This window comes from Rhinolophus ferrumequinum, chromosome 9, assembly GCF_004115265.2.
Source record: "Rhinolophus ferrumequinum isolate MPI-CBG mRhiFer1 chromosome 9, mRhiFer1_v1.p, whole genome shotgun sequence".
Taxonomy (NCBI): domain Eukaryota; kingdom Metazoa; phylum Chordata; class Mammalia; order Chiroptera; family Rhinolophidae; genus Rhinolophus; species Rhinolophus ferrumequinum.
Window position 1 is genome coordinate 16,213,541 of NC_046292.1, and position 20,650 is coordinate 16,234,190.

General features: G+C 46.1%; 1 protein-coding gene across 2 annotated transcripts; it reads left to right on the forward strand.

The window, feature by feature from the left end:
* The first annotated feature begins 1,180 nt into the window (after positions 1-1,180).
* Positions 1,181-16,003, forward strand: ELOA (elongin A). 2 transcript variants are annotated; one of them, XM_033115673.1, is made up of 12 exons: positions 1,181-1,373; positions 6,152-6,208; positions 7,028-7,134; positions 7,766-8,945; positions 9,309-9,420; positions 10,085-10,240; positions 10,347-10,444; positions 11,246-11,426; positions 11,696-11,807; positions 12,374-12,555; positions 13,430-13,524; positions 13,621-16,003. In XM_033115673.1, the coding sequence occupies exons 1-11, from the start codon at positions 1,221-1,223 to the stop codon at positions 13,489-13,491; spliced, it is 2,400 nt and encodes a 799-aa protein (XP_032971564.1). In that variant the 5' UTR covers positions 1,181-1,220; the 3' UTR covers positions 13,492-13,524; positions 13,621-16,003. The 2 variants fall into 2 exon arrangements, with proteins under 2 accessions (XP_032971564.1, XP_032971563.1); XM_033115672.1 differs by having other exon boundaries at positions 13,430-16,003.
* Positions 16,004-20,650: the final 4,647 nt, after the last annotated feature.

Here is a 20,650-nt window from a genome sequence, read left to right on the forward strand (position 1 = left end):
AAGACAGAAAAACAAATGGACAGTGTGTGTACACCTTGACGAGGGTCAGTTGCAGCAGGAGGGGCACCAGGCAGAGGGGTGGGGACAGTGCAAGGAGGGCTTCTTAGCATAGTGAGTGTATAAAAGCACATTTGAAGAAACAGCTTATATTTTCTTTTTCCAGATCTGGCACCTGGAAGAGTCTGGTCAGGTACATTGCCAAGTTGCTGCTCAGATTTGACTAGGATCTAACCTGATCTACCCAAAGGAGATGTAATCAATGCTGGTATTTTAGGTCTGTTTTCTACTGTTTAATTGTTCTTTTTAGTGGTAATAATAGTAATAGTAAAATTTAGTACTTGTAGGATGAAAGTAAATGCCCTCAAGGATGGTGTCTTGGACTGGTCTGATTCAGGCAGGGCCTACTGCTTCAGAGGAAACATTCATTCATTCATTCATTCATTCAAGAAATATTTAGTTGGTACCTATGTACCAGACACTGATTTTGGGGAAAGTGAGAGACACACGGGCTATTTATTCCCTCATGTAGCTAAGCTGTTTGACTTTTCACACATCCCTTTCTCTGGGCTCAAATCCTCGACCTATCTATTCAGAGGTGTGTGCTCACAGTGGACCTTAGACTATTTATATTCCAATTCACCTCTTCCTGTTATGTGATCACATGCAAGTTAATTTGGTCTTCCTGAGCCTCGGTTTCCTCGTCTGTAAAGTGGGGATAATATAAGTCGTTTCATGAAGCTGTATCTAGGGTGAAATTAAGATAGCTCAACCACCAACTCTTAGTGCGCCCAACCCAGGGTGGTCGCTATCGTTAATCCCTGTTGATTCCCTGAGCGGAGGACCAACTCCGGAACCACAGGTGCTAATTAGGGCGTGGCTCACAGCCCCCCGGGTGGAGGAATAGGGTTTATAAAGCCAGGTTCTGGCGCTGTGGCCTTATTCCGTCTTGACTACCGTAGACACCGGAGAGGTCTTCCAGGCTTTGGCCCCGCTCCGCACACCAAGGGCCAGAAGGCCCCGGAGTGGCCAGCGCGGGGCCAGCGCGCCGGGACCAAGCGGGCCTCTCTCGGTGCGCGCGGCCGCCGAGCGGCGCTGGGGACCGGGTCCCCCACCCTGGGGGCGGGGCCTGCAGCCGGCCCGGTCCCCGCGCCCCGCGCCCCGCGCTCCCCCACCCCGCCGAGGCCCGGAAGGGGCCAGTCCCGCTTCCGTCTCCGCCGGGGATGCACGGAGGGCGGAGCTGCGGCCCGAGGACGCGACGCGAGCCCAGTTCCGGCGAGGAGGCCGCGCCAGTGACAGCGATGGCGGCGGAGTCGGCGCTCCAAGTTGTGGAGAAGCTGCAGGCGCGCCTGACTGCGAACCCGGACCCGAAGAAGGTGAGCGAGTGGGCAGCGGGGGGCGAGGCGGGCGTTGGGCGCGGCGCGGCCCCGTAACGGTCGCGGGCCCGGGCGCGGCCCCCTCCCGGCCCGCCGGGGCGCGGGGCTCGGACCCGGAGCCAGGCCCCGCCGCGCTCGCAGCCGGGCGCCGGGGAGTCCGCGGCCCAGGCCGTGGGACCCCGTACGTCGAGCCTCGGTGGCCCGGGGCCTCCCTGCGCCCGGGGCCCGGGCCTGGGTTCCCGCGGGCTCTCGGCGGGCAGGGGCGCGCTCTGTGGGCACCGCGTGCCGACCTGGCTCCAGGAGCCTCCCTGGGCGTTTGGGGCCAGCTGTTTCCTGTCGGGAGAGCTCGCCTGGAGTTAACTCCGGCCCTCTCCGCCTCTCCCTGTGAAGTGTTTCTGATTTCTTAGTGTCTTTTGATGTTTGTTCGTGGGGAGGAGGTGATTCTGCCTGTGCGTGATGGAGTCTAGACTCGGTGTGTGGTCCCTGCGTCTCTAAGAGACGTTTTTATTGCTTTCCGGCTTGATGTTAGAACATGGACCTTTTCGCTTTCTCAGTAATTCCCTTTCAAAACAAGACAAAATAAGCCTCACGCACGTCACCTAGCTGTGCCCAAAAATACGCCCAAAAACTGAGGTTGTAGTTAGGGGAAAACAGAGAGGTTAGCAGTTGCAGGTAGATTTCCTTCTGGCCTTGAAAAAAGGTAAGAGCTACCGTTTCTCATTTTGCAGCGAGTGGTTTGCAACCGTTTTTAATTGTACTCAGCTAGTTTTGTTTTCTAAACTGTTTTAAGTTAAATGCGTTCTTCTCTCTCTCCGACTTTTTGTTACCCCGCTTATTGGTGTCTGGGAGAAGGGTGGATGTTAGGTGTTTTTTAATTGAAATACACAGATGAAAACACCCAAGGTGTCTGACATTCTCTGTCAGCATTCTAGCTAACATGTACATACAGTTCTAAGAGTGGGATCTCTGAGTCCCCGAGTGCGTTTTGAGAAAAGGAAATAATCGAGGAGGCAGTTAAGATAAAGTGGTGGTGAGATTGGGGTTCTAATCCATTTACCAGCCATGGACCAAGGGGAGGTGAACCTGTTTCCTCACCCGCTTGTTCTGAAGATGGAACTAAAAGGCAGAAGCATCAGGCTCATGGGAAGTGCTCAGTAGATACTAATCATCACTCTTCACAGTTTTCTTGAAGGGCCCCTTTCTCTTCATCTTGTCCCCTGCTTGTCATAGGTGAGATTTTTTCCCCCCTCCATTTCTAAAAGCTGCACACAGCATCTCACCATCAGGCCACTTTTTAACTCTTTTCATTCATACCTAGCTCAAAGATCCACTTCTTTAGGAAGCCATTTTAGTTTTCAATCTGAAAACTTAAATGCTTTCAATTGTTTTGTGTTATATTTTCTATTGCGGCTTCATTACCTAGTGGCCAGGCATATTTACAAGTTTCTTTTTACAATAACCCTTTGTGGACAGCTAATAAATGGCCATTATTTCTGAATACGAGTTTGTTTTCCTAAACACTGTAGGTTTGTAACTGATCTTTAAAAGCTTAAAACAGTATTATGTAAATCCACCCCCAGCCCTAATTTGATCTTGTTTTCAGGTTGGAAAAAATGCACCATGTAGTATCTACAGTTGTTCTTCCATTAGGATTTAAAATTTGAAGTAGCTTTTCTAGTAGTTGATGTGCATGAAATTTCCAATTGGGAAAAACGTTTGTTTGCCTTCTCATCCTGCTTGAACTATTAGTAGTTTTTGTGAGTATTTAGGCTTTCTCTTCCCAGATAGAAAAATCACCCTGAACTTCCAGCTTTGCATTATGAAGTGAGCATTAAGACGATGAGAAAATGTTGGGAGATCATTGCTGCAAAGGGCACAGTAGTTGGCATTCAGAAATGAGCTAACTGCAGGGAGAAAACTGCAAGCTGGCACGCTGGCCTTCTCCTCAACCTTCTGTTAACCCAACAAGCTCCCACAGGTTGTTCTTGAAATTGCAAGATGATTATATAGGAGTATTGAATTTGCAACTAAATCCTGATTTCAAACCATCATTAAACAAAGGGTGGATTCCACACCTATGTTCATGGATTTTCTGGCATTAAACATTGGTGTTTAACTGAAACTGTTTTCGCTTTAAGTCCATCTGAAACCCAGGCTTACTTGGGGGAAAGGTATCAGGCGGAGGCCAGGGTCACTTGGTTCCTACTATTTAATTGGAAACAATTTTCATGGCTGGTGAAGTTACCTGTCCTGTGTTACGTTTGAATGTGAAAATTACGCAGAACACAGTCCGATGGCAAGTGGAGAATGGGATCACCATTATGAACATCTTCTGCTCTTTGGGTTGAAGGAGTGTGCAAAGGACAACTGAAATTCCTAAGCATGCATTGTGCAAATGTTTGACATTTCTCAATGAGCTGTTATCAGTTCTTGCAAACTCTACAATTGGTCTGTTGGTTTGATAACAGCAAGTTTCCATCTACCTGAGGATGTCCAAAGTGCTTTTACCTTGTTACTGCTGTTTTTTCTTGAACATCATTGAAAACAGAGAGGCTCTGAAGCCCTTTTTATCTTATGTTGAGCTAAATCATTTTGAAAATCTCCAGAGTTTTTGTTTTGTCTGCTTTTAAGTCGTCCCGACTAACCCAAAGCAAAGCAGAAAGGCAGCATTTACTCCTCCGGTTAGTGCTAGGCTTTGAGATTTTCAAAGTGACTTCAGGCTCCATCCTTAATGTTGGCTTCGTAGAGGTCCTGAGGATCCTTTGTCCCCGTGGAGATCTCCTTCACACTGTGGCCTCTAGACTGTCTAACAACGGAATACTGTGGAGGCACTCTTTGGCTTTGGGGTATGCTGAGAGGCACGTGAGCTACAGCTCTCTTTTCTCTTCCTAGTTTCTAAGGACAGTGTTAGGTTGGATGTGTCTCCTGGCCTTGCAGTACATACTGTGGCAGACACAATTGACTTACTAGCTCGTGAGGCAGGTTATCTCACCTCACCGAGCTCGGCTTAAATAACTGTAAAACAGGGTGAATAATACCCACTTTATAGAGGTGGTCAGTGAGGATGAAATGAGGTAGCACGGGAGAACTTAGCAAAGTAGCCGACATAGTAGATGGTATATAAATGCCTTCCATTTATATATCAGTAGGGGTGACAGCCTGGTTTTAACCTTTTCAATGATTCTGAAGTTTCCTTTAGGAAAGGAATTGGCATTATCTTTGTATCCATAGCCTGGGTGACAAGAAATTCACATACATTCTCCTGAGTTGCATGATGGTGATCAAATTTGAAGTGGAGGATAATTTTCACTCAGCTATGAAGGCGAAACTCCCAGATAGACCACTTGGCTCCTCATTTGTTGCTAGTCAAACAATAGTATCATTTGTGATCCCGTTGCTGTGCCTAGTGACCATACTCAGTCAATATTGAAGTAGAATGACCAGAAAAACACACTTACTGCTCCACCTAATAGCAGTGTGTCACACTAATTATACCCTGGGCCACACATGGAAAAAACAGACCTTGTTATCTAACATTTGACGTAAAGGTAATCACAGTTACCTATTTTGAACTACTTGTACTTTGCAGTGCTCCTTAAATGGTAGTATGTTTACATGCAGGAAAACATTTCCTAGGAAAGGCATGGCCAGTCGTGACTTTTGGTAGAAATGGAGCAAGTAGGAATTGGCTAAGGATTATCTGGTCGAGGGTCAGGAGTAGTCATTTAAAGATCTGTCCGTTGAGGAATGAAACGATTAGCAATACACATTTATTGAGCTTTTATAGCATTCTAGGCACCGTGGCTAAGGACTGCACATTGGTTTGTCTCAGTGAATCATTTTTTTTTTAACAAGTATAACTATTATTATGACTGATATCATTAGCAGACAGGTAAAGACAATCACACAAAATGGACTCTGAGTTTAGTATCAGTCCATAGGTATACAGGCCTTTCCATGTCTTTGGGATAGCGTCTCAGTGAATCGTCACAGCTTGTGAAGTGGAAACAGGATCCAGTTCCTGTTTTGCAGCTGAAGTAAGTGAGGTTCAGAGAGGTTCCTGACTTGCCCAATGTCACCTGGCCAGGAGGTGACAGAGCCAAATTGAAGACTGTCTCTGACTCCGGAACTCTGTCTTAACAGCAGTGCTATCCTGATTTTGACCTAGTTTTAGGGACTACAGAAAGGAAATGTGGCCAAACCCAGATTGCTTTTCTAATCTACCCAGACATTTTGTGTTCACCATTAACGGCAAAGCTCTGATTCTGACAGCTTGAAATTGGTCTTGGCTTGCCGTTGTATCCCAAAAACGGTTCTGTTCAACTGCTGACCCTTCCTGGAAACATGATGCCCTTTTCCTATTGAGATCTCCTCTCTTTGCTTTCTTCTGTGCCAGGTCCATGAATAACTTCCCTAAAATTGACACCTTTCTCAGAAATTCTCTCTCAAAACGGGCAAAATGATAGTTGTTGATGACTTTTCTTAAAAAGTTGGTAGATTTGATTCTCTTCTCTGAATCTCATTTCCCCGTGGTGTAGCACAATGGGTGAAAGCAGGGAACCTAAAGCCACAGACCTGAGTAAATCCTGCCCTACTTGCGTCCTGGGGCAAGTAACTTACCTTTTCTGAGCCTGTTTTCACACTTGTAAAATAGGGATAATAACCGTACTTATTACTGTACAACACCTAGCTCTGAGTAAGTATTTAACCACCAGATATTATTCTCATTTGTTCCAGTGAACTTATAGGAATTAATGTTTATTTTATTCTCTCTGCAGCTATTGAAATATTTGAAGAAACTCTCCACTTTGCCTATTACAGTAGACATTCTTGCGGTAAGAACTGTGTAACTTTAGGTATTATATGAAACTATATCCCATCCCCTTCCCACTGGGAGAGAATGTACAGAAAGATAAAGAGCACACATGGGCTTTGGATGTGAAAGAAACCAGACACAAGGCCATATATTGAATGATTCCATTTATATGAAATGTCCAGAATAGGCAGATCCCCAGACAGAAAGTAGATTAGTGGTTGTCAAGGGGTGGGGGTGGGGAGCAGTTGGGAGAAACAGGTTTTTTTCTAGGGTGATGGAAATGTTCTAGAATTAGATAGGGGTGATGGTTGTACAGTATTGTGAGTGTTCTGGAAACCACTGAACTTTCAAATGGTTAAAATGGTGATGAATTTTATGTTACGTGAATTGTATCTCAGAACTTTTTTCTAGAAATGAAAAGAACATTGGCTTTGGCGTCGACTAGTCCTGGTTTCAAATCCAAGTTCTGGTGACCTTAGGCTGTTCCTTCTATGTAAAATGGGGCAGATTCCTGCCTCACAGTGTTGTAAAGATTGATTCTGATACTGTGCGCAAAGCTCCTACTTCGCTCAGTGCCTGATACCTGCCGTCGTCACTCTGGTTATTGTAAAGTTCTAGAAGTTTTTTAATTCCATATTTTCCTCCTCTGAACCTGATATGCTTTGATACTGTGTGTCATTAGAGGTTCAGAGTATAGAAACAAAGTAATTTTGTACTGAGACTTGAGGGTATATTTTAGGAAGGAAGTATTGGTTTGTTGGTAGCAGGAGGCTGATTTCTTTGAAAATTGTGAGCCTGTTTCCATAGCCCTCCAACAATTCCTTTGTCAAATTTATAGGAGACCGGTGTTGGAAAAACAGTAAATAGCTTACGAAAACACGAGCACGTTGGAAGCTTTGCCAGGGACCTCGTGGCCCAGTGGAAAAAATTGGTTCCTGTGGAACGGTAAGAACATTACTCTGTAGGTTTTTTCAATTTCATGGTTAAATCTGACATTTGGAGGGTTTAAGACAGAAAAGATTTTCTTTATTATTCCTTCTTTGTCTTCTTATTTAAAATATTTATTTTGTCTCGATTATAAAATAATCCATGATCATTATAGAATATTAGAAAATATTTAAAAATAGAAATAAGAATCAAAATTTCTTGTAATTCTACCATCCAAAGATAAGTATTATTAACGTTTTGGTGTGTTTCTTTCTAACCTTTTCAAAAAGGTTTTTTATATAGTTGTGAACAAACTGTATAGAACAGCCTCTTTTTTATGTAACAGCTTAAATATGTCCCCATGTTGAGAAAATTTTTAAGCATTTTCATGTTTCTACAAGATAATTTGATCGTCTTTGTATCCTGTTAAGCTCGTCATTTTCCATTTATTGAATATTTGAGTTTTCCCAGTTTTAAAACTTAGTTGAGTGTCTTGGAACAGGACACATTTACCTTCTTCCCAAGACCTTGTTTCTAACTCTGCATTCTCTCCAGCTCTTTTGTGAGCTCAGGTTCTGTGACTTTGTCCTCTGAACAAGAATCACACTGAGATTTATAACTTGCTTTATTGGCTTTTTCTTTTATTTAGAAACACAGAGCCTGATGAACAGGACTTTGAGAAGAGCAATTCCCGAAAGCGCCCCAAGGATGCTGGTCAGAAGGAGGAGGACGCGGACTACCAAGAAAACTGGAAAGCCTCCGGCAGCCAGCCGTACAGTCCTGACCACAGACAGAAGAAACACAGAAAACTCGCAGAGCTCGAGAGACCTCACAAAGCGTCTCACAGTCAGGAGAGGAGAGACGAGAGAAAGAGGGGCCACAGGGTTTCCCCAGTTTACTCTTCAGACCATGAATCTTCCGATTACGGCCATGTTCAGTCCCCTCCGTCGTCTGCCAGCCCACATCAGATGTTGGTGGACCGTTGCAGGTCCCCGGAGGAGGACCACGAGCCCTTTGTCCCACACCAGAAGCCTGGAAAAGGTCCCAGTAATGCCTTTCAGGACAGACTGGGCTTCAGTCAGGAACGACAGTTCGGTGAGCCCCAGGGGAAAGGGGTTGGAAGTCAGAACAAGGAGCCCAGGTCTTCCCATAAAGAAAAACGTCCAGTGGATGCCAGGGCCGATGAGAAGTCGTCTTTGAGCAGAGAGAAATCCCACAAGGCCATCTCCAAAGAGGAAAACCGGAGGCCTGTCTCAGGGGATGGCACAAAGGAGAAACCACCCTCTAGTGGTGTCAAGAAAGAGAAGGAAAGAGAGGGCAGCACCAAGAAGTTTTTATCCCCCTTGGAAATTGCTTCGGACAACCACCTTAAAAAGCAAAAGCACAAAGACTCAGAGAAAACCAAATCAGACAAAAACAAGCAAAGTCTAGACAGCTTAGACATAGGAAAGGGGGCAGGAGACCTGCTGTCCAAGGCGAAAGAGAAGGTTTCTAACAACTTAAAGACTCAAGAAAGGAAAATGAAAACTGCCCATTCAGATAGGAAGTCAGTGGGCTCCCTCCCCAAAGTTGAGGAGGCCGATATGGACGATGAATTCGAGCAGCCCACCATGTCTTTTGAGTCATACCTCAGCTATGACCAGCCCCGCAAGAAAAAGAAAAAGATTGTGAAAACCTCAGCTGCGACCGTTGGAGAAAAAGGACTTAAAAAAAATGATTCGAAAGTCACTAGTAAAAATTTGGACGTAGTTCAGAAATCACCTAAGGTGACCGAAAACAAGTCAGAGAAGCTTCAGCCTGCCGGAGCCGATTCAGCCAAGCCGAGAAAGGTAACCCCTTCGGCCCCTTGGTGGCTCCCCCTTGAGCGCATTGGGCTCTGCGAAGCCCCCGGGATCCACCCTGCTGCTGTTTGGCTTGGCTGCCGTTTATGTGGCCTGTTGAATTTCAGTTTGAAGTAATTTCCTCCAGGCCCCTCCAGCAGCCAGGGCTGGGAGCACCCAGGAAAAGTATTTTCCTGAGCGGTCCATCTCTGCGTATTTCCTGACTTAGGTTGTAGGTTGTGGCAGACGTGACTGCCGCCCCTCCTCCAGCCTGTGCCTTTACCGCCTAGTCAACCTGCTGGGAACGGGCTGTAGGATGGGAGGCTGTGCGTGTAGAAAAGGGCTCTCCAGTCCCTGGTTTCATCCCTGCAGGTCCCCACTGAAGCATTGCCAGTGTTGCCAGACCTCCCCTTACCTATGCTACAGGCCAATTACCGGCCACTTCCTTCCCTCGACTTGCTGCCCTTCCAACCAAAGCGAAAAGGTAATTTTCTGTATCTGTTTTTTTTAAATGGAAAGAAAGATTGAAAAAATTCATTCATGATCTGTCATCAGATTTTGGTCCATTTCCTAATCGCATAGGCTCTGGAGTTGGATGTCTTGGGATTGAATCCCAGCTCTGGTTCATAGGGCTGTTAAGTGTATGAAACGTGATCACGCTGGTAAAGCTTTTAGCTCTGGGTTTTGCCACATAGTAAGAGTTCACTAAATCAGCTGCTGCTGTTATTAGCGGTCCTTTATATATTCTACATGAGCTTTTAAAAAAAAGTTTAGTTTTAACAGCAAAAGAATTAGAAGCCACATAAGTGCTTCCCAGCAAGAGACTAACAGATAAATCATGGTTCATCCACACAGTGGCATCCTACACAACTGTAAAAAGGGTGGAAAGTCTATGTACTGACAAGGAATGATTTCTAAAATGTGGCAAATGGAAAAAAACAATGACAGTAGTGAGTATGTGATTGTTTAAAAGGGAATAAAATACATACTGGCTTATTTTTATCTCTGGAAGGATACACAAGCAGTTGTAACATTGGTTGCCTTTGAGAAAGGGAACTGGGAGGCTGAGGAGTGAGGTGGAAGGAGAGTTTTCACTGTAGAGCTGAGCGCCTTTTATAACTTACATTCTTGTTTCTCTTGCGCTGTAGCACACTCTTCACCCCAGGAAGAGGAAGAAGCTGGATTTACTGGACGGAGAATGAATTCTAAGATGCAGGTGTATTCTGGTTCCAAGTGTGCCTATCTCCCCAAAATGATGACCTTGCACCAGCAGTGCATCCGGGTCCTTAAAAACAACATCGACTGTAAGTCCCATGCCCCACTCTTGGTCTCACGCATGTTGTGGCTTTGGGACCTGATTACTGGGTGGCTTGGCTGCTACTCAGCGTTTTTACCTTTGATTCTCTACAGCAATCTTTGAAGTGGGAGGCGTCCCATATTCTGTTCTTGAACCTGTTTTGGAGAGGTGTACGCCTGAACAGCTGTATCGTATAGAGGAATATAATCACGTGAGTGTCCTGTTTGGGTGGGAAGAGGGCCGTTTTCTGGCTCGTGTCTCCAGAAAAGCTTTGTCTCTGTGAATCAGCCAGTGGTCGGATCACTGTTCTGGGCATATTTGGTTTGCGTTTGGCATAAGTGAGCATCGTAAGGGGGCTTCTTGGGCTAGAATCAAGGTGGGATTCACAGGGTGTAGGAAAACTTCCCACACCTCCCTTGAGCTTGCTGAGTCAGAGGTGAAGGGAGAATTCTGGCAGCACAGCCCCTGGGATCCAGAGCGGGGACAGAGGTTTGTGTTGACTCTCGGGTGTCTGGTGAATTTTTAAAAGAGTACAGATAGCTGGGTGTCTCCTAGAGATATTCAGATCTACCCAAAAATCCTTTGCATCGTGCTGGGACATACTCATTTGGTTGCATTAGCTGTTTCTCTAATTCCAAGGATACCTATAGCATGTCATCCTTCTTAGGTGGCCCCCTTGCCATTACAGTTCAGTGCTCGGGAAATGCCCAGATTTGTCTTCAGCCTGGTTTTGCCCTTTTTCTAAAGGAAAAGACTTCTCTTAAACTAATTTTGTGTTGTCTTGTATCCTAGCCCCACAACCCTCCAGAAGCAGCTAGTACAGTGCCTCCCACTTAACTTGTTTTTTAATTTAGTGATTTGATTTTTTTCCCCTAGAACTAGGGTATTTTAATGTAACACTACTATGCAGACCCAAAAATCATTAGGAAAGTGGTCACCCCTAAGTGATGAGGGTAAAAAAGAGATGTGTAAGAGTGCTCACATATAAAGGAAGTCCTGGTTCTGGTTTTAGGTGTTAATTGAAGAAACAGATCAATTATGGAAAATTCACTGTCATCGAGACTTTAAGGAAGAAAGGCCAGAAGAGTATGAGTCATGGCGGGAGATGTACCTGCGGCTTCAGGATGCGCGAGAGCAGCGGCTACGATTGCTGACAAAGAATATCCGATCTGCACATGCCAATAAGCCCAAAGGTGGGGGGCGGGGGCTGGCTAAATAGTGAGCGCTGTGCTCTGGTCCACAGCGGGGCCTTGGGGGCCTGGCTGATGGAGGCAGGGCCTGTGGCCCCTACATCTCCTGCATGTACAGAATTGGGGCAGGGGTGGGGGTTTCTTCAGAGCTGATGCATGCTTAGCTTTGGGGATACTGGGAAAGTCTTCATCTCTTAATAATGTAGATTATTAACCTAACAGTAGCATCTCTGCTCAGAAAGGCAGGTGTTAATCTCCGTATTCCCCCACAGGCCGACAAGCAAAGATGGCCTTTGTGAACTCGGTGGCCAAGCCACCTCGTGATGTTCGAAGGAGGCAGGAGAAGTTTGGAACAGGAGGAGCAGCTGTGCCCGAGAAAATCAAGTATGAGCTCTGCGTGCTCAGGGAAGAGAGTCCAAGGGCTTGCCACTCACCCTGAAAAGGCAGCCCAAGGGCAGGCAGCGGTTCATTTGAGGGGTGAAAGCACAGCCTTGCGGAGTGGGCTCTGGAGGCCGACCTGAGCAGCCCAGCACTTGACCTCCCTGAGCCTCAGTGTCCTTGACTGCAGGGCGGGCTGGATAATTATTCTTGCCTCTCAGAGGCTCAAGATTAAATGAAGAACAGGGCCTGGCTTCTGGGAAATACTTATGTGTTCCCTTTCCCATTTAAACAAAATGGGCTTTACTGTGAGGACTACATTATTTAAGTCCCGTGGGCATTTTCACCATGCAGGTTTACACCTAAGCAGTGCAAAGTTAGTTGAGCTTATCATTCATTCTGACGGGCTGACACTGTCATCACAGAGCAATCACCAGAGTCACGCGTACTAGCGTTCACTGGTCAAAACCACAAAACTGAGTCTTCTCAGAAAGGCCAGACAGAGTCAGGCCATTGGTGCTGTGGGCGGATATCTCATGCTCGTGACTAACCAACTTTGTCCTGTGTTCCAGGATTAAGCCAGCCCCGTACCCCACAGGAAGCAGCCACGCTCTCTCCAGCACTGGCAGCAGCAACAGCTTTAACGCCAGCCCTGAGGAGCCGGCCTATGACGGCCCGAGCACCAGCAGTGCCCACCTGGCGCCCGTGGTCAGCAGCACTGTTTGCTATGATCCTAGGAAACCGACTGTGAAGAGTGAGTATTCCTGCTCAGATATTGCAGAACTCGTATTCGAACCCCTGTAGTGTCACTGCCACTGCATCACATGTTGTGTATTGGGTGTAGCGTATGTATGGCGTCTTGCACGTCTGAATGTCAGTGCCTTCTTTCCCTGCTTTGGGCATAATGCACATTTTATCGTGTTGTTTTTTAAGCTCGCATATCAATTCGTTATTGAATGGAATGTTACCCCTTTTGTGAGGACTTCCAGAGCACATTATTTACCTTTTAAATAATGATCATAGTGAACATTCATCTTGACACTATCCCCAATATTCTCAGGAGGAGTCCTACCTTAAGAAAAACATGATTCTGTACTCCCTTCAGAGCCCATGGAGAGACAGAGTCCTGGCTTAAGCTTGGCTGTGTCAGATTAACCAGTCAAGAGAGCAAGCTAGCCCTCCTTCTGTCCGTGGTATTTGTAGTTAGGTCGTCTGAGACCTGTTGCTACCTTGGAGAGACGGGGGTAGGAAGAGGGGTGGTTTTTGCTAGTTTGGATATTGGTGAGGCAGAATTCAGTTATGGCTCAGCATGGCCTTTAGAGTCTGGCAAGGATTGAGTTCCGGTTCCGCCACTTACTGTTCAACCAGGGGCAAGTTGGCTGGCCTCTGAGTCTTGGTGAGGTTGTTAGAATTAGAGATAGTCATTGTTCCAGGCCTGGCAGGGGCTCAGCAAGTGTTAGCTGTGTGCTGCCGCTTTTACTGTGGTGTTAGCAGACCCTGCTTCCATCCATTTGTCTGGGGGTGCAGAGCCAAGAGTGTGGCAAGACCTTGGCTTTGAGTAAACCACTAGTGGTGTGTTTCTAAACTGCCACAGATCTGAAACAACGGCCTTATTTCTCTTTTCACAGAAATTGCCCCAATGATGGCTAAGACGATTAAAGCTTTCAAGAACAGATTCTCCCGACGATAAACTGAGGACTTGCCTTGGGGATAGAATTTGGGGGTGAGAATACAAGGACAGTGGGGGTTGGGGAATGGAACTTCCAAAGGAGACCGGAGGCTTTTGCTTTATGGAGCCTCTGGTCTCTGAATCCTGCAGTTTGCAGGTGTTGCACCTGTGAAGCTGTGAGCCTCAGCCACTGCCTCCCTGCCTGGAGAACACTTCAGAATTCTGAAGAAGATGTGAAGCCTCAGTCTCACTGAGGATTTTAAGGTCAATTATACTTTTGTTGTTAATTAGCTTCTTTGTAAACTATAAGACATAGTTTTTAATTAATAAATGTTGCCCCCAGATTGTATTTATATTACCCCCAGGTTTTTTGTTTTTGTTTTTGTCCTCTACCACACACTTAGCCTGTTATTTTTAGGGTCCTTTGTTAGACAGAAGCCTAGTGAAAGCCATTCCCCTGTCCCAGTTCACCTCTCCTGAGTGGACTCTGGTCCAGAGGGAGGACTGGGCATCCCCGGGGCCTGTGTGCTGCCTGCCCCATGGAGGGCATGGAGTGGGGCCCGGGCTGCCTGTCCTAGAGGGGAGCCTCAGCGTGCAGACAGAAGTGTTCAGCTTAGACCCCTCACCTCTGAGACCCTGCTCAGTGTCGCTTTGCGTCCCTGTGCAGGTGCATCTCTTTCTTACTCATTAAATAGTATTTATTAAGGGAAGTTATTTGTAAAGGTCTAGAGTCTTTCCCCCATCCTTTTTGCCAGTCTTCCCCCCATGCCCCTCCCGTCCCCCGTTTTTTTTGTGACTGACTAGAGGACACAGAACCTTGGGAGATCCATTTGCACAGAAACCCAGCATTTTTACAATTTCCAGTTTTTGATTCAAAATTGTAGGGTTTTTTCCTTCCCTATTTTTCCTTCTCCCACTAGCATGGAGGAAAAAGTACAAATACATGGCAGGGCTTTTGGTTGCGCTCCCCCCCGCCCCCCCACAATACAACTTCAGAGTTTTAAAAGCCAGCACTTTAATCTCTTGATCCCTGTGAATTACTACTAGAAGTGAATGCTTTTAAAAGTTGTAATGCTATGTTGGAAATTGGTTTTGTTTTTGCTTCCTTTAAAAGGTAAGATCATGTGACTGGAAGAGCACAACAATTTGCTATGTTTTGTAGAGAACTTTGCAGCCGAAGCTTTTTTAAGCCAGAATTGGGAGGGAAGGGCCAAGGTAATGAAAGTGTGTGAGCTGCGGCGTCAGGATGGGGGAGAACTGCAAGGCCATGCATCTGGTTTGGGAAGGGAGGCGCTCACTTGCCAGTGCACGTAGAAGCAAGCTGAGGACTCGGACGACAGTATCCGTGCTCTTCTTGGCTGTGAAGAGCACTGATCTAGTAGGAACCCACCTGGCTGTGATCCAGGTGGAAGTAGGTGCCCGTCCTGACGAAACCTGATAAGTAGACTGAGGGCGTGATTAGTGTGACAGCCTGAGGAGCTTGGCCGTCAGGCCCCCCAACAAGCTCACTCAGAGCCCAGAATATGGAGCCCACAGTTTTTAACCAGCCTCGAGGCCTCAGTGAGGTAACTGCAGGTTCCGGAGCAGTGCAGGAAGTCTGTGCAGCAAGAGCTGCCCTGTTCAGTGAGCGTTTCTCTGGGGGTGCCTGCCGCGACCGGACATATAAGTATTGCTGTGTTTTAATTTGCTGTACTTTTTAATGGATAAAGCATTACTTCTCTTGATTATTTGTATTACCATTCCACGCCTACCCCCTACCTAGCCTGCTCACCCAACTCTGATATTAGGAAGCCTCTTACCTAAAACCAAATGAGCATCTGGGTCAGGTGCCAGGTACCTATTGCCTAGAATAGCTTCCTCGAAGTATCCACGACCTTGAACTTGTCTCTTAGCTGTGTGTTCATGTCTTTGTCATTGAAACCAGTTTTCATATTCAGATTCAGTTGTGTATGATTCAGTTTCCTTTATTAGGCATCTTGAAGCAGGGAGGGAGAAAAAGACACATATTTGTTCATGCCAACATCAGTACCATAAGGACTTTTGGATCACCCTGATTGCATAGAGCCAGGACTCACCCTCTTCCTCCAAGAGTGTCTGCCTCAGGGTGGGACTTGGTGAGAAGAGAAAGGAGGGTAGAGGAAAAGCCGAATTTCTAACCAACCCTGTCACCTAGGTCATAGAAATGGCTGCAGAACAGATGCAGATGTCGAACCTTTGGTCTCATTTGTGAAAACTTGTGCAATTTTTTTTTCTGTGCTACACTACATACAAATCACCAAATTACAAATTAACCCTTTGTGATTGTTGGTGTAATGAGCAGTTTCTTTGGGGCTTTCTCTTTCTTTCCGGGAAGGGGGAGGGAAAGGAGCAAGGTATCGTCCTGCTCTTCATTTGTATTTTGGTCCCAAAATGTAAATACAATTTTCTATGTTACTTTTTTGTGGTAACTACCAAGATGAATATTTTAATTAGATAAGTTATATGAAAAGGAAGAAAATTCCATGTCTAAATAAAAAAACAAACAAAAATCCCATACACTGTTGTCTTTCTTCCCTTCTCCCTTACTGTGTCAGAGAATGGAAGTCGGTAACAAAATGTCTGGTTGCTAGGCTGTGAGGTAGAGCTCTGAATCCTTCGGCTGGCCCTCAAGGATGGTGGATTTTTGTCTGTAGCATAGCAGGACGGGAAAAGGGCAAAGAGCCCTGTGAGCAAAGGGAGGAGCTTGGATGAAGATGAGCATGTGAGTGGGGACGAGGCACCGTCCTCTGCTATACTTGGAACCCTGGGACTGAGCCATTAACCCCATTTTACAGTTGGAAGCGGAGGCTCAGAGGGGTGAAATAACAGTCAAAGCCGCATAGCTAGTAAGTAGCAAAGCAAATGATTTGAAACCCACATTCTTTGACTGCAAAGTCACTTTTGTCATTTCTTGGGGGGTGTGAAAGACACTGGTAGGGTCTCGTCAGTCTTACATTGGCTTCCTAAAGAGAGGGTAATGAGCACGTACACAGAAAGGTCTTGTCAACAAGGAATTAATGAGAACTTGCTGTGTGGGCCCTGGCTGAGCAGCTGGAGTTTCAGCATTTGCTACTAGAGCCAAGAGCTTGGTTTCAGCCCCTGCAGACATCACATCGAGTGGGTCGGATCTTACCTTAGCAACACGGTTTTATTATCCCTTCTCTCCTAAAGAGGGCATTCTTGGTGTATGGTCTGGATTTATTTTTCCCAATTCTTTACTGGATCTAATTCTCACTTAGAAATGACTACGCATTGATGTTAATTATGGAACATGGTATCTGACAGATGGTTTCACCCAGAATTTTAAGTTAGCCCTTTGTCCCTTATTCATTAATTCACCATTGCTGAGCCAGGACCGGTGTGAGACCCTGGAATAGACAGTAACACAATCAAGTCTGGCGCTTACAGTCAGGTAAGAGTAATGGACCCCACAGGTTATGCACTTAATATGTGCCAGGTACCCCTCTGTCTCAAATACATTGTCTCAGTTATCCCAATGACCCTACAAGGTAGGTAGTCACAGCCCCATTTTAAAAATGAGAAAAGCACAGAGAAGTTAAGAACTGGCCCAAGGTCATGTCATCAGCGAGCAGTGGTGCTGTGCCTGGGCCTGACTCCCGAGCACATTCTCCCTCACATTTAACCATTTCATACACACACGCACCCAACGCGAGGTTCTGCAGCAAAGCTGACTCCAATGCAAAAAGATGCCGGAGCCAAGGCCCTACGTGTTTCTAAGAACGATTTCCTTCTCTGCTGCACATAACTGATGCCCAGAAGAACCCTCCACCTGGCTACCTCCTTCACAGGGTCTCCACTAGGGTTCCGCCATCCGCTTGAGTCGCTCCCCGATTAGTGGCTAAATGGTGAAACAGGCCGTTTGTCTTCACAAGCCCCCCAATTTCCTTGATGCCCACTGTCTTCAACCCCTTTCAAAATCTTCAGAGGAAAATCTTCAATACTTTACATAGCTAGAACTGTGTTTCTCAAGCATAGAATCTCTAGGGTTGGGCGCCCTCTCCCCCCAAAAAAAGCAACCCAAGTAATTCTTAAAGTTAGAGAACTGCTTCAGAGGGATTGTTGCAAATAGTTGAAAAGCTCTTCACAGCTGGCCCTTGGGTCAGGGCTGGGAAGCTTGCATTCAGTCCCACAGCGAATACTTGTGTGGCCCCCACTCTGTCACTGAATAAGACAGACAGGGCTCCTGCATTTATGGAGCTTTCATCTAGTAGGGGAGACAGGAATCAAACAGCTGCACAAATCATGGTTTAAGGTAACAGATCTCTGGGCCCCACTGCAGAACCTGTTCAAATAGGTCAAAGGTAGGATCTGGAAATGGGTCCTTCCTTATAGGCCTCCCCCGATGAAAGTGGTGAGCAGCCTCATTTGGGAATGCCTAGTGTAGTGCAAAAACAATGCGCGAGGGGTGGCCAGTTAGCTCAGTTGGTTAGAGCATGGTGTTGGTAGCACCAAGGTCGCTGGTTCGATCCCCGCGTGGGCCACTGTGAGCTGCGCCCTCAAAAAAACAAACAAAAACACGTGTGAGCTTTGGCATGAATCAGATCCAGGTTCAAATCCTGACTCCCCCCACTCTGGCTTTGTGGCACCTGCTTGGGACTCATTCTCCTCTGTACAATGGTGGTAATAACGGCACCCCACAGGAATTCTTGTAAGGATTCAGTGCAAAGGGGAGCTTGGTACATGTTAGTGTCATTCCTTCATTCCACCTAAATGTAGGACAAAGGGAAAATTTGTCTTTCCTATCGATGGGGATTGAAGCGTTAGGGTCACAAGCTAAGAACTATTTGGAAGTCAGCGCGTCCTTCCCGATAACTGGAATCTCAGTTCCGACTACCCCAGACAGGCTTAGTGCAACTTTTTAGTTTTGGATTCCTCTATCCAGGTCCCTGACACTCATCCCTAACAAACACCACAAAGGTAGACTCTAGCTGATTTCTTCTCAACTCAGGGGCCACAAACTCAAATACCAGGAGTTTGTAAGAGTGGGGAGTGGTGGGAACAGAAGGAAAATGAGAGAGAGTAGGTTGGTGCAAAAGTAGTGGTTTTTGCAATTATTTTTCACCTTTTAAACCACGGTTACTTTTTGCACCAATCTAATATTTACACAGTTCCACCTGTTCCAGGGGGAAGGCAGGGCCCAGTGTTCCACATCTGAGTTTTAAAGAAAAGAGAAATCTAGATTACCATGTAAAATGTCCTAGAGTTTCTAAACCCTGTTCCACAACTATATACAATATATTAGAAAACCTATATGTGAACTGAATAGTTTTCCAGAAAAATACATCTCACCAAAATTGACTCCTTATAGAGATGGCAAGTCTAAACAGACTAATTATCATAGAAAAAATAGGGAAAGTCATTGTAGACCTCCCCTGTAAGAAAGCCCCAGACCGGGGCTGGCGCGGTGGCTCAGGTGTTCGGAGCTCTGTGCTCCTAATGCCCAAGGCTGCCGGTTTGATTCCCACATGGGCCAGTGGGCTCTGAACCACAAGGTTGCCGGTTCCACTCCATGAGTCCCGCAAAGGATGGTGGGCTCTGCCCCCTTCAACTAAGATTGAACATGGCACCTTGAGCTGAGCTGCCGCTGAGCTCCCAGATGGCTCAGTTGGTTGGAGCGCATCCTCTCAACCACAAGGTTGCCAGTTCGACTCCCGCATGGGATGGTGGGGTGCGCCCCCTGCAACTAGCAACGGCAACTGGACCTGGAGCTGAGCTGCGCCCTCCACAACTAAGACTGAAAGGACAACAACTTGAAACTGAACGGCACCCTCCACAACTAAGATTGAAAGGACAACAACTTGACTTGGAAAACAGGCCTGGAAGTACACACTGTTCCCCAATAAAGTCCTGTTCCCCTTCCCCAATAAAAATCTTTAAATAAAAAAAAAAAAAGAAAGAGAAAAAAAAGAAAGCCCCAGACCCAAGACAATTTCATAAGGAGCATTCTTTCAATCTTAAATATCAGATAATACCAATGCCACTTAAACTATTCCAAAGCAAAGAAAAAGAAGGAACATGCTATTGAAGCTGGTACAACACATATGGAAATGGGATAAAGATTGGTCCATAAAATATTATGGACCAATCTTATTTATGAATATTGATGTGACTTTCCTAAATATTAGCAGAATCTAAAAGCATATTAAAACAAAGAAGTCATGCCTACATGGGGTTTATTTGGGGCTGGCAGGTTAATCACACTAATGAGGCCAGGCTAGGGCAGTAGTGCTCAACTAGAGGTGACTCTACCCCTCAAAAGACACCTGGCACAAAAATGGTAAACATTCCAAACTGCACAGGACAGCCCCCACAGCAAAGAATTATCTGGCCCAAAATGTCAGTAGTGCTGAGTCTGACGAGCCCTGGACTTGGGTATGTTGCAGTGACAGCTGCTAAATCTCAGTGGCTCAAAACAATGACATTTGTTTCTCACTCATGATGGGCTCTGCTTTATGTCATCCTCACGCAGGGTCCCAGGCTAAGGGAGGCACTATCCCTGTGCTTCTAAGAGTTTCAAAACAAATGAAGAATACTGAGTGGCTGCTAACACCCATCATTTCTGTCATATTTCATGGGCTGCCTCTAAATTCAAGAGGACAGGAAAGTACAGTTCATCCATATGCCTGGATGCATAGAACTGGAAATATTTGCTAACAGCACCAAAGACTCCAAAGGCAATCATGGAAGCCTGGGCTCTCAGGGAGGCCCCAAGGTCACCCAGCTTCGAATCCCACACTTTCTAGATGGGTGCCCTTGAGCAAGTCACTTAACCTCTCGGTCTCTGTTTCTTCCTCCAAAAATGAGGAAAATGCATCAACCTTGCAGAACTATCATATAATGATTTAATGAGTGAGAAATGTAGAGTGCTTAGAACAGTGCTGGCACATAAAAAGAGCTCAGGACGTGTTAGCCAGGATGTTGATGATTTAGATGAAGTACCCAACACAGAATAGGCGTTTAGTAAAGGATTGTTATAACTGAAGCTCTCAGAAAAATGACTTGTCCATGGTAACCCAGCTGATAAGTGCAGCATGGTGGTGAGCCTGAGCTCTGGGGTCTCAGCATGGCACACAGTAAGTACTCAATAAATGTTACTTAATATTTGGAGAAGGCTCAATGTGGTTAAGAACACAGACTCTGG

Coding starts and splice junctions, on each gene's coding strand:
- ELOA (XM_033115672.1), top strand. CDS start 1,221: ATGCACGGAGGGCGGAGCTGCGGCCCGAGGACGCGACGCGAGCCCAGT. Junction 1,374..6,151: donor CGAACCCGGACCCGAAGAAG/GTGAGCGAGTGG, acceptor TTCTCTCTGCAG/CTATTGAAATATTTGAAGAA. Junction 8,946..9,308: donor ATTCAGCCAAGCCGAGAAAG/GTAACCCCTTCG, acceptor TCATCCCTGCAG/GTCCCCACTGAAGCATTGCC.